Source organism: Coregonus lavaretus (assembly GCF_964263955.1).
Source record: "Coregonus lavaretus genome assembly, chromosome: 27".
In the NCBI taxonomy this organism is placed as follows: Eukaryota; Metazoa; Chordata; class Actinopteri; order Salmoniformes; family Salmonidae; genus Coregonus; species Coregonus lavaretus.
In genome coordinates, this window is record NC_140014.1 from 5,637,341 (window position 1) to 5,651,243 (window position 13,903).

At 40.2% G+C, this 13,903-nt stretch overlaps 1 protein-coding gene across 1 annotated transcript; it reads right to left on the reverse strand.

Moving 5' to 3' along the window:
- Positions 1-3,827: 3,827 nt before the first annotated feature.
- Positions 3,828-12,833, reverse strand: LOC311103096 (protein odd-skipped-related 1-like). Its single transcript, XM_084144631.1, has 3 exons — positions 12,589-12,833; positions 6,254-6,982; positions 3,828-5,343 (listed from the first exon to the last, which is right to left on the reverse strand). Exons 2-3 carry the CDS (start codon positions 6,940-6,942, stop codon positions 5,211-5,213), a joined length of 822 nt encoding a protein of 273 aa, XP_084000757.1. The 5' UTR covers positions 6,943-6,982; positions 12,589-12,833; the 3' UTR covers positions 3,828-5,210.
- Between the last annotated feature and the right edge of the window lie 1,070 nt (positions 12,834-13,903).

Below are 13,903 nucleotides of genomic sequence, written 5' to 3' on the forward strand. Positions count from 1 at the left end.
CTCTGCAACACTCCACCAATCAGGCCTTTATGGTAGAGTGGCCAGGCGGAAGCCACTCCTCAGTAAAAGGCACATGACAGCCCGCTTGGAGTTTGCCAAAAGGCACCTAAAGGACTCTCAGACCATAACAAACAAGATTCTTTGGTCTGATGAAACCAAGATTGAATTATTTGGCCTGAATGCCAATCGTCACGTCTGGAGGAAACCTGGCACCATCCCTACGGTGAAGCATGCATCATGCTGTGGGGATGATTTTCAGCAGCAGGGTCTGGGAGACTAGTCAGAATGGAGGGAAATATGAACGGAACAGTGAGATCCTTGATGAAAAGCTGCTCCTCAGACCGGGGCGAAGCTTCACCTTCCAACAGGACAACGACCCAAAGCACAAAGCCAAGACAACGCAGGAGTGGTATTATTATTTATTGTCTTTTTTTTTTTTTTTTTTTTTGGTATTCTTTCTTAAAACTGCATTGTTGGTTAAGGGCTTGTAAGTAAGCATTTCACTGTAAGGTCTACACCTGTTGTATTCGGCGCATGTAACAAATACAATTTGAATTGATTTGATTTGAATACTGGGGATCAGAATATTCCATATGGGTCTGGATCCAGGGACAGACTGGGACCAGAAATTGCCAGGGCATTTCTAACACACTGGCCCATTTTCTCCCTCGAGGCCCCCACTATTAACCATTTTGTGCAACAAAAGGAACTATTTAGACCAACCCATCTGGCGAACTACCCTATGGCCAGTCAGTTTCTGACTGGACTTCTTCAGCAGTCACCAGGACCAATGTAACAGAGTCAAAGAACACTTGTCGAAGACATTCTAATGGTCTTTAAAACCGCAGATTATTTGACTCATTCCATTCGTTTCATACTATTTATTAACAGTTAATGATCTGACATATCTTACATCCCCACTGTGATCATTGCAGTGTGATAACGGCATAACACATTGCATGAGACAAATGTTAATGTGTGTTAAAATATCTAATGTCATGTAATTTGGGTGGGCAAGGGACTGAACCACTGAATTGATTAACGTCAAATGCTTCAATGCCCCGGTTTTGAAATCAAACATGACGTGATTATTAGAACACAGTATAGCGGTCCCAAAGCAAACAGCACTAATAGCAAATAGTAGGGCGTCTAATAATGAACACTGAATTGACACAAAGTTAACCAATAACCAAAATCGTCTCTGGATTGGAATGTTTTGTACCTACCGCCTTAAGAATCATAATAGTTAAATATGTATGCACACAAAATTAAGTTGTATGATTTCAAGGTGGGAACTATAATGTGCATTCCAAGGTAAGGATTTCTAGGAAATTCATGTACTGTATGTATCCATGGCTTTCATCTGCAACAATTTATACTCTATTTACAAAAACTCATTCATGACACATCCAACTCATCCATTACAGCTCACCAGAGCATGTTCAAAGCATTACAGCACACTTGACATGTCAAATGGAACTGAGTTGAATGAGAGTTTGGGACTAGAAGGTTCTATCTGCAAAAAGAGGATTCTAAGATAATTGGCTTTAAAGTTCCGAACCCTCATTGGTTTGAATGGTGTCAGCAATTTTGATCTTGTATTCTTTTGAACTTTACAACATGAATTTGGGGTATTTAGTGTACTATATAGGTAGAGAACATCGAATAGAACAAATTATGACAAAAATGCAGATAGAACCTTATAGTCCTAAGCTCTCAGTATAGGAAAGATTGAGCTAATTGATGTACTACATACTCAATTGTCAGTGTGCAGATCTTGTGATTCATTTTCATAGCATTTTATACATAATTGCACTATAATATATGTTGGATGTAACATGAAGCTTTTATGATGCTCTGTCACTTTATGTCATGTTTATATATGAGTCAGTGACTCATTTATGGATGTTTTATGATAAGTGTTATAAATATTTTCACCCTTAATTTGTTCTAGTAGTGGCTGTATGGTTGATGTTATTGGGTTATAAATGGGGTCAGTTTAGTCTTTACATTTTCAAACTTCATCATGGCTTAGGTTTGGAGGGCGGGCAAACTACCCGCCCTCCAAGACACATACAGCACCCGATTTCACAGGAAGGCCAAAAAGATCATCAAGGACATCAACCACCCGAGCCACTGCCTGTTCACCCCGCTATCATCCAGAAGGCAAGGTCAGTACAGGTGCACCAAAGCTGGGACCGAGAGAGTGAAAAACAGCTTCTATCTCAAGGCCATCAGACTGTTAAATAGCCATCACTAGCACATTAGAGGCTGCTGCTGCCTATTGAAATCACTGGCCACTTTAATAATGTTTACATATCTTGCACTACTCATCTCATATGTATATACTGCATTCTATTCTATAATATTCTACTGTATCTTAGTCCATGCCGCTCTGTCATTGCTTGACCATATATGTATATATTCTTAAATCCCATTCCTTACTAGTTTTGTGTGTATTGGGTATATGTTGTGAAATTGTTAGATATTACTTGTTAGATATTACTACACTGTCGGAACTAGAAGCACAAGCATTTCGCTACACCCGCTATAACATCTGCTAAACATGTGTATGTGACAAATACAATTTGATTTGCTTAGATCATCACTTTCCCCAATCAGTACTATCGGACCCAGCACCAAGGGGTTCTTGGATAACTCCAACACGTAGATTGAGAAGGTTCACTGCAGGCACGTTCCAAACACTCCCAGTGTGTTGATCATGTGATAACAGTGTGAAAGCTCAGCCAGGGGGCCTCTAGGTCTGCGTCCCAAATGGCACCCCTATTCCCTATGAGCCCTGGTCAAAAGTAGTGCACTAAATAGGGAATAGGATGCCATTTGGGATGCAAGAGAATAAAAAACAGCTGCAGGTTAGAAACTCAAATGAAACATCAGTGTAGTAAAGGGCTCCAAGGAGACGTTGAGCAAAGTAAAAGGTGTTAGCACGTGAGATACGCTTTTGCTTCATATCCCCAAGAGGTACTACCATAACGTACTGTAGGTTTCTCTGGATTTTACGAGCTAGGGTTTAATTATTGTATTATTTCAGAAACAGGGGCAATTTAGGCATGCTTTGCAGTGCAATCTCATCTGATTTCATATACCACCAGACCGTACAGTTATCATAGGTTCCACAGTCTATAAATAATACTTTTTACTTTTTCATTTTAACAAACCATAAGCAATGGTAAATCTTAGCGCTGTTGCGTGTGGCGCTATTGCTTGTGGGGTGGGGGGGTATTTGTATAATTTTCATGCCGTGAATTATAATACCTGATGATGATGATAATAGTGATGATGACGACGATGATGACGGGGACGACAATTGTAATATTTGTCATATTTGTTTATTCAAATGTGTTGTTCTGTGAAAGAGAAGAAGTTCCCACCTGCCAGCCTCTAGACTTAAATGAATATTTGGTAGGCTAAGTCATGTTGCTCCCTTACGTCTGTACATGCCTTTCAACTTACAAAAATGCTTGGCCATCTAACCTGAAATATGAAAACTATGTTTCAGATGACAGTTTTTGTTCCCCAGAAACAGTTATGGTAGGTTACAGGTTGTCTTTCTCCTCTAACATTGTTGGTCCGGTTTTGAAATGATCTGAGAACATTGCTTTTCAAACTATGCCAAGAAAAGTATAGCAACCTTTTCAACACTTTGATACTGATTTGATACTGTCTGAATGTTTCTGGAAACGTTCCATTACATTTGGGGGAACATTTGTTGTTGGCTGGGGTGTGGTATCATATAGTCATTGGGTGTCATGCATTTGATCTCTACATTGGGGAGAATTTGGAAGAATGAGATCATCTATTGAGGTGTCATTAGTATCATGTGACTGATATTTTAATGTTGTTAATTATGTCTTTCACATGCATAGTGGGAAGTGACAACTTGTGAGAGCTTCAAAAGGGATGAGAGTGATAGGGTGCAAGGTAACGGCTAATGTTTGTACCTGTCCTTTCATGTTCACAATACACATGTCTGATGGTCCTGTTAACACCTAATGTTGTCAGTGAAGTTAGCTACCTGCCACCAAAGTCACATTGCCAAGTGTTAAATCAACTCCTAAAATGCTGCGATTCAGATTAGGAACACTGCTACACCTCACAACAAACACGCACGCACAATCACACGGATACATGCCGTTATGTTATCAATCGACAGCAGGTTCAAGGTATTTACTGAACATGTCTCTATACTCTTTATGTAATGTGCCTATTAGTTGTTGCAATTCAAGGGAATCTCCTTCAGAAAGAAGGAAACTCCAATAAAATGAATGTGTCAAATACAGGAAATGAGTAAACAAAACATGTCTGCAACTGATTTCCATTGAAAAAACTCAAAAGATGTCATGGAAATTAAAATGGCAAAGTATTTGATAGTATTTCTCTCACAACAAACCAGAATCAATGATACAATATTTATTTTGTTTAGAAAATGACTATTTATTTTTTCAAAATAAGTTTAAGGAATCCAGTGATATATGTAAATAATCAATAATCAGGTTAAAGTGCAAAAATACAATTATACAAAAAGATATCTGTACAAAAATAACATTGGAATGTGAGCTTCGAAAGAGGAATAATGTGGTTATGCTAACATGGCTTTAACCAAATTAGCTAATTGTATTTTACAAAGACTGCATTACACTCGTAAATGTCCCTTAAAACACATTTGGGGATCAAAAGCGAGAGTCTTTCGGAATGTCTGAGAGGTCAAGTTTGTCAGAAAGATCTGGATCACATTCCATACATCCATGATGTATGATCCATTCGCCCCATTGGGTTTCATCATGCCCAACCAATATACTGCCTCTAAGTCCTTTAGCCCAATTCTCTCTTAACTAAATGTGAAAAAACAACTTCGTTATAGTCCAAGGTGCTCCTGTAAATTGTCTGGATACATCATAGAGATCCAGGATTTTCAAATCTCTGTGAAGAATCATTCCCCACGATGAGCACAAGAGGCTGGTGTGAAATGTTGGTGAACATTTCACTTTTTCTATAACTTTTCTTCAGTCAGAAAACTTCAGTTCGGTTCAAGTTCAGAGATGTTCTATGTGAAAAATCTGTTAATGTGCCCTTGAGCAAGGCACTTAACCCTAATTGCTCCTGTAAGTCGCTCTGGATAAGAGTGTCTGCTAAATGCCTAAAAATGCTTTTTAAAAATGTCCCCTATTCCTCTTTTTTAGGTATTGATATCACTTAATCTTGGATGGCTTTAGTTCCTTGACCTGCATGTGTAACGTTTTGTGGACGGCTAGAGTTCTGGACTGACAAAATCCCTTTCCACATTCCTGGCACTTGAATGGCTTCTCCTTGGAATGGATGTACCTGCAGGGCAGAACAGAACTCAGGATTGAATAACGAAACATAACAAACACACAAAGACAACTATCAATCTAAAGCCACAAATTCATGAGACAACAAAGAAATAAGAAAGAGAAAAAGGAGGTGAACAGTATGGTGATATATTGTTCTAAAAGGTATGAATTACAATGTATGCCTCTCATACTCAACACGTATGCAAAATGTCGATGTTGTTTACATCAGTTACAGCTATAATTCAAATCAATATCAACAGTGCCAATGTCAATTCAAAGGTATTCCGAAGTATTAACTTTAGATTGCCCCTGCTAAACTCTTTAATATGGACTTGATATCGCTTCATGCCTTTGTTGCAGCTTTTCACACTACTTAACCAGATTGTTACCTGATTTTTTCACATATCAGATTGTTACTGGATTATTTCACATACTGATCCTGAAATCTGATTCAGCATCAAATATAATCGTGTTAGTGCTACATTGGTCTGTTGCTCTAGAGGAAATTAGAAGAAGTTTGATTCTAAATGGATTTAAGGGTCCAATGCATGATATGGTTGGGGCTATTCCATTTCTTGAATTGGAATGAATTCAAATAGAATTGGACTCAACACTGATGCATGACACTGTCAGAGACTCAACATGATTAATCAGTAGCATATATGACAATTTAGGAAGCAATTATTCATATTTTTTATTAATATCCTATGCTGTTCTTATGTCTTACACAGAAGTGTACCTATAAATGGGGTCTGGGCTTTTCTGTTGAAGGTTCTGTGGCAATTAATAAAGTTTCCAATAATACAATAATTTACAATAAAATATTATTCATTCATTTACAACATTTTGGCAGCCATCTATCTCCATACTCCTCATTCGTTAAATTGAGCTTCATTGTAATAGAAAAGTGCAGGTCTCACCTGTGGTCTCGGAGGTGGTCTTGTCTCCGGAAGGCCTTGTGGCAGATGTCGCAGGTGTATGGCCTCTCATCCGTGTGCGTCCGCTCATGGATAAGCAAGTTGTAGGACTTGGTGAAGTGGCGGCCGCAGAACTTGCACACAAACTCCTTCTTGGTCTTGGAGGGCAGGCGGCCGCGGCTGGGCTTACGCTCGGGCGATGACAGCTTGGCTACGTCCATGAGACAGCCTAGCCCGCCATGGCGAGGGGAAGTAGTGGCGACTGCCCCCATTATGCTCAGGTCCTCCGCCTTCAGTGGGTCCTCCTGGGTGGCGGCGGTGGCCAGGTTGGCGAAGTCGAAGCGTGGCTGAGGCTTGTTCTTGGAGACCTGGAAGAGACCCATGGCGGTGGCAGCAGCGGCCTGGTCCTTGGTCTGGACCAGGTGGGGAAAGATGGGGATGGAAGGTATGCCGGGGAAGCGGCCGTCCATCAGGGCTGGGAGCTTGGAGAAAGTGCAGCGGGGGAGAGCGAAGGGAGGGTAGCCCAGGGTCCACTGATGGAGGTGGACGGCATGTAGGGCGCTGAAGCTATAGATGCCAGGGACCTGGTCCGTGGGTAGCTGGAAGCCGTTGGAGGTCTGGAGGAAGGAGTAGTTGGCCAGCCGCAGGGAGGGGTGGAGGGGAACCGGGGCTGGAAGAGTCTTGCTGCCCATGGTTGGTGTCGCTACTGATCACCAGATCACGGGATTCTCTCTGGAAAAGCAACGCCACAAAAAAGTCAGGTCATATTGTTAACACAACAGAACTGTACATATACAGTATAAGTAATAATGTGTTATTAAAGTTTTACAAACCAATGATACCATGACAATAACAGTGTCTTCTACTATACTAAAACTACAAATAATGACAATTTTGATCATCATTTTTAATAACGAACCAGTAAGCATAATTGTGATATTTAATAAGGATCAAAGAACATTTCTAACTAAGTATTTCCTGCTAACCCCTCTTTTTGAGTCATCCGGGCATCTCCCCCTAACACCCTAACACAACCACCTCAATGCCAGGCCAATACACAGGCGGCCCTGCTTGATTATCTAGTTGCTTTTCAAGAGGCCTCATTATCAGTGGATTAAGGTGATGCATGTGAATATCTCCCCTTACCACTGAGACAAAGTGGAAGAGAGTGATAAGAGCTGTCTAAACCAGACCTCCATGCCACAGGAGCTACCAGCTCAACACGTGGCCCGACACACACACCATGAATCACCTATTGTCCTCAAGGCACACGATGAATGAGGACAGCCTGCGTTTGTGGGTATGTGTGTGTGTACACACATGCATGTGTGTGTGTGGGACATGCGTATATGTCAGAGAAGGGAAGGTGTGCACTGCACTCCCAGTGCTGACACACAGACACTGGCATGTGTTTGGTGTGGGTGTTTCCCGTTCCCAGAAAACATGCCGGGGGCTGTTAAGATGTGGGTAAATAGAATGACACCATTCACTGAGGTGAAATACCTCCGTGAGCAGAGCTCTAAAGTGCGACCATATGCTCCTAAATATTTTGCTGTGTGACCTGTCATTTTAATTTGGGAGCACTAGTGCGACTAGATTATAATTGTTGTAATGATGAGGCTTCACTGTACCGCTGTTTCCGAGTGCCCTGGATTTAAAAAAAAGTGAGCGCAGATTTGTGACTGTGGTGGTTGCACCATTACTACAGATAAAACCGCTTGTCCCTAGCCCAAACCATTCAAAAGTTGTGACCATATTACCAGCGCTCCATTGGCAGGCCATAATTTACATTAATAAACCATGTCGCGGGCCGTTAACACCTTGTTTAGTAACATTACCTTATTAGCTATCTAGCTAACAACCTGGTAACTTTACCAGTGTATCCAAACATTTGGGGGTATATATCTGACTCTGACAGCTGGCACTGTGCCTACTTTGTAACATTTGGCCAACATGATAACATCGCAGCTAACGCAGTGCCGCAGAACTCGGTGAACTAATAACAGCAGAACATAAACGGTCTTATCCTGAAAACTCACTTACATTACATTTTAGTCATTTAGCAGACGCTCTTATCCAGAGCGACTTACAGTTTGTGAATACATATTTTTTTATACTGGCCCCCCGTGGGAATTGAACCCACAACCCTGGCGTTGCAAACACCATGCTCTATCAACTGAGCTACATCCCTGCCGGCCATTCCCTCCCCTACCCTGGTCGACGCTGGGCCAATTGTGGGCCGCCCATGAGTCTCCCGGTCGTGGCCGGCTGCGACAGAGCCTGGATTCGAACCAGGATCTCTAGTGGCACAGTTAGCACTGCGCTGCAGTGCCTTAGACCACTGCGCCACTCACTTGTGCTGTTATTAGCTAGAATTTCACTACATTAGCTATATATTACTTTCTAGTGGACAACACATACTTCAAAAGTAGCTAGAATTCATATAGGCCGAATAAAAGCTGTATCTCGATCAATTAAAAAAATCTTATTTTCTGGTGCTCCTAAATTGTATGTGGTGCTCCTAAGTTTTTTAAGTTAGTAGCACCAGTGCTACCAATTAATGTTTTTAATGTATAGCCCTGTCTGTGAATCTGTTTAAACAGGTTTTGGTAAGAGGAAATAACTAAGGAAAAGAATGCCTCTGTTTCTGAGCATATTTGTGGTCAGGATATGACACAGTTATCCTGTGTCTTTTCTGTCTTAGTCTAAACAGAGTTCCCATGCCGCACCATTTTAAAAATGTTATTTAACCAGGCAAGTCAGTTAAGAACAACTTATTATTTACGATGATGGCCTACCCCGGCCAAACCCGGATGACGCTGGGCTAATTGTGCACCGCCCTATGGGACTCCCAATCACAGCCGGGTTGTGATACAGCCTGGAATCAAACCAGGATCTGTAGTGACGCATCTAGCACTGAGACACAGCGCCTTAGACCGCTGCGCCACTCGGGAGCCATTGTAATATGATTTCGCTTTCAACAAAAAAAGCATTACCCCTAAGCCAAGCCATTTGCTTTGTTTGGTTTTGTTAGTCATCGGGAATTGTGTGTAATCCCCATTTCTTACTGCTCTGCAAATATGACTTGATTACTGCTCTGCAAATATGACTTAGTCATAATTCTACTACTGGTTTATATTATTTAATGTGGGATGAGAATTATTTTCTTATTGTTAAAAGTGGTCATGGGTTATCTAATTGTGTCATACAAACTGTGTCATCATAACATAAGAAAACCACAAGATATGGCCTAATCAAGACATAGAAAATAATAGGCTACATCGATATAGATAGGCCTATTAGAGAAAAGGACCCCTTGATCATACTGGTGAACATAGGCCTAAAATGTTGTTAAATAAAAGTGGGGAGTGAGTGGTTGCGCTGCAGTAAATAAAAGTGAAATAGTCCTAATTAGAATTACCGAAGCTCAAACGTCCCCCGGGGATTTCTCCTTTCTGATCATGACGCAGAAGTAATTGACTTTTACTTAGAGGTCATTAGGGGAGATCAGCGGTTGCTCCCGAGCCGTCTCGTATCCTTAATAACCCTTTGATGTCTACATACCATCTCAACGACTCAACAATCAAGCTGAACACTGCTACGTCCCATTCCCCGTTGGTCGTGACTAGCCAACTGTTAAATTCCGCGCCTCGGCAGACAGCGGAAGTGTTGTGAGATTTGAGATACAAGATAACGCAAAGCATGATCGAATTGTCATGTCCCACACACATATCATGGCAGTATATTATTTTTAGTATGTTTCAGAAATGTGCTCTCTCTACTCTAATTCTAAATAGATATCAGAGGTAGACTACTAGGCCAGTTCAACACAAGATCCAAAATCCTATGGATTAAAGGTGACCCGAGGTAAACCTAAATGACATTTTGCCAAGACGTTGTTAGCTAATTAGGAGGATTTTGATTTGGTGTTGGCAAGAAAAGTCACACCAGCATTCCCATTTTGGTCCACACACGCCAAAATGGATCAAAATCAGCGCAGTGTTTCCTGGCCACAAGTTTATCTGAGCTGAGGTGATGAAAAAAGTTCATGGGATCACTTTATGTTGTATCCCTATATGCGCGCTCTTGTAGCCTCCAGACATGGACCTTACCTATAACATTAGGCCTACATGTAATTTCATGATTTAGAGGGAGCTTGCCTCTTTCAGGTCGTACATAAACAAAGAGTCAAATATAGGCTACAGTAAGCATTACATTGTAATGCACTAGTTTAGGAATAAAGAATGTGGGAATATACACATTACGACTCAGTCAAACTAAATCCATATTGTCAATTTGCCTGATAGCCCTAATCTCACTGTGGCTAGGATAGGCTTTCTGTCATAGGCCTACATATATTTGGTAAACTAAACTGCATGCAAACTTGGAGGACTTCATTTCATTAGCTCTCCTGTTTAAAAGTGGATTAAAGCAGACTACAAAGCATATTTCTAAGAAACATATATTGTTAAATTCTTATAGATGTGGAATGGTAGTCCCGTAGTCCCGTGTAGCTCAGTTGGTAGAGCATGGCTTTTGCAACGCCAGGGTTGTGGGTTCGATTCTCACGGGGGGGCAGTATGATAATGTATGCACTCACTAACTGTAAATCGTTCTGGATAAGAGCGTCTGCAAAATTACTAAAATGTTTTTTTTTAATGAATGGTGACCCTGTGTGTTCTCACTGGGCATTCACTGGGTGAATCAACATTGTTTCCACGTCATTTCAATGAAATTACGTTCAACCAACGGGGAATAGATGTTGAATTGACGTCTGTGCCCAAATGGTTTTGGAGAGCAACATCAGAGTTCTTATGTTAATTCTGATACTTTGGTCAATTGTGCAGCAATTACCGCGGATGCGCATGTTTTTAGCCGTGTGTTGATGCAGAACATGAGAGGATATGGGCACTTGAGCGCAATAAAATAAAGCAACTGATGTGTGCACCTAAGCAACGTGGGAAACAGCTCTCTGAAAATAACAATGAAAAAATGAATAGGCCTAAGAATGATCCCAATTTAATCAAATTGTTCCAAATCATATTTGACACCATAAAACCGTGCATTTGTCCATAGCAATTAGCACAAAAAGTTGGCCACTGTTTTCATTCAGAATATTGCAAAATACAGTGTTTTAATATGAGATTTATAGATTCCTACAGTAGAAAACACTGATAAATCGTGTGTTCACTGCATTCAAGTAAAATTATTACGCTTATCCATGTAAAGCAGCCTACACTAAAACGTAGACTGTCGTTATATTCCATAACATTTGTTTAACTCTAAACATGTGATTATTAATAGCATGTACTTCACCTGCAACTAACACAGCTTAAAGTTGAAAGATATCGAAATAAATTATGAAATGTATGCACTTTCGATTTTGTTTTTTGATGGCCTATTGAAATACGTTGAAGTAATTTACTATAAGAGACGCTTAAAACGAATAACCACAATAGCCTAATGTTCATAATCATCCCAAAAATTCCAGCTATATTTGAGTAAATCAATATATTACTAATATTTGGAAGTAGGCTTACCTTATGTCACAAGTGAATGGAAAAAAATAGTATATATTATTGACAACAGAAAAATGCATTCACTACGACTATCATACCGGTTTGGATAAATGAATTGGGGAAATCCCTCAAAATAAATGGCCATCATCGTTATCAAACACAGGAATCTTTCTTATGTTAACTCAGACCATGTAATGTATCATGCAATTCAACGAAATGTATGTTTTGGATGGAATTATGTTTTTATTTTCACATAGGTCCTTGTTGATTTTGCATCGTGCTGGAATGCTTTTACTTCTGAAAGATCGGTCAGTGCTATCCAGAGTCACTGGGACGTCCATACCCTAACCTTAACCCCTACCCTTACCCTTAACCATAACCCTTACCTTAACCATTTACATTTCAACTTCAATGGGGTAGGGACGTCCCAAGGATCCCGTATAGCATGTGAAAGATCCCACCTGTTTCACACTCGCCTCGCGCATCTAACTCCAAAGACTCCCAGACCTGACTCCATGCAAGCTCCAGACACTGTCGAATATGTTTACTTCTAGTTCCTGCGTTAAACAGGCCAAAAAAGGCAACAACTGAATATTATGGGATATTGTAATTACACCTCTATTTACTTCTAATGGAACAGTTATGTTACTAGAAACTCAACCCAGACCAGTTGCGCTAAAGTTGACAGCTTTGTTCATTGTGCCTCGCGTTGTCATTCCCCCCGAAGAAGCCTGGACATAAACACGTTTTATAAGTCATATTCTGACTGATGGCTCCGAGAAAAATAACAGACAAAATGTAATACAAGGAAATAGTTACCAGCTCAGATTGGTCTGTCCTTGGATCCGGAGGGGTCCTGGAGTTGAAAACTTGCGGATGATCCGATGCAAATCGCCTTGGAAAAAAGTTTCAAGTAGTTCAGAGAAAGTTTTTGACTTCGCAAGAAAACTTGCCCGGCATGTTCACACCGAACTCAGAATCTAAGCGCGTGTAGTTCACAGCTGTCCCAAATTGTTGTGTGCAGGACTTCTATAGTGACTCTGGTGAAGACACCTTCTGTTACTGCCCTGCGGTCTGCACTCAAACCGCCTCTTTATTGTAACCAAACCCTTTTACTCGCACATGCGCGTCATTTAGCCAGCCCCATACAAATTTGAGAGAGCTCCTTACTGTAAACTCAATTTCCCGACTGGTACGGGCGAACATAGTTGTAGCACAGTGTCAAACGTGATATCGTATTCTTTAAAAAACAAAAACAAAACGTGGCCATAATGAGCCTAATGCATATTTCCAAAAGCCTATTTACAAACTAATCAAAATATAAATTTGCCATTTTGTCTAGCCCATAATTGAACATGTATTATTTTTTAACCTGTGACTAGGCCTATATACTTTGCAAATAGGCATGTAATAAAAAATGGCATCAACATTTTTTAAACACAACAAATTAAAGTATCACCCACATTATATTAATAATATTAATATTGTTATTGTTATTGTTATTGTTATTATCATTATTATCATTATTATCGTTATCATTATCATCATCATCATCATCATCATCATCATCATCATCCTAGTTTTAATATCAATGTTTATACTTATTTCCATAGGGTTGGTATTATTAGTGGATGCAACAACATTTGGATTTAACCTCATGCACCCCCTATAGGCCTAAAGCATACAATCTGTAATCTGAAGGGCAAAAATCTCCAAAACAAATAATTTCGATTAATATATTAATTGGAATGAAAGCAAATTGCTCTTTTAAAAATAATGCCATTAGGCCTCCGGGCCTTCCTGTTTAAAATAAGCTTCTGTACAAGGTGGAAGGACTAACAAATCAACTCTCACTTTCTCCTAATTAAAGTAAATATACAACTTCCCTTTAACTTGAGATCGGGAGGGAAATAAATAGCATTAGTGTATTTAACACCCCCAAAACCATTATTCAATTGGTCACCCTGCACGGAAAAATTAAGACGGATCTCAACCTGTGTTCAATTTAAATTGCAGAAGAAAATACCTTCTTTATACTGAAGAAAGAGGAGACGAGGTGAGATATTTCTAGGCCGTTTATGTCATTAATTAAATATCCAAAGTTAATTCTCAAATTTAGCAAGGCAGGGAAGGA

What these genes read in the sequence shown, in the direction of transcription:
- LOC311103096 (XM_084144631.1), bottom strand. Translation starts at nt 6,942, where the DNA reads ATGGGCAGCAAGACTCTTCCAGCCCCGGTTCCCCTCCACCCCTCCCTG. An exon ending in GACCACCTCCGAGACCACAG is followed by an intron (nt 5,344 to 6,253) that starts GTGAGACCTGCA and finishes TCTGCCCTGCAG; the next exon opens with GTACATCCATTCCAAGGAGA.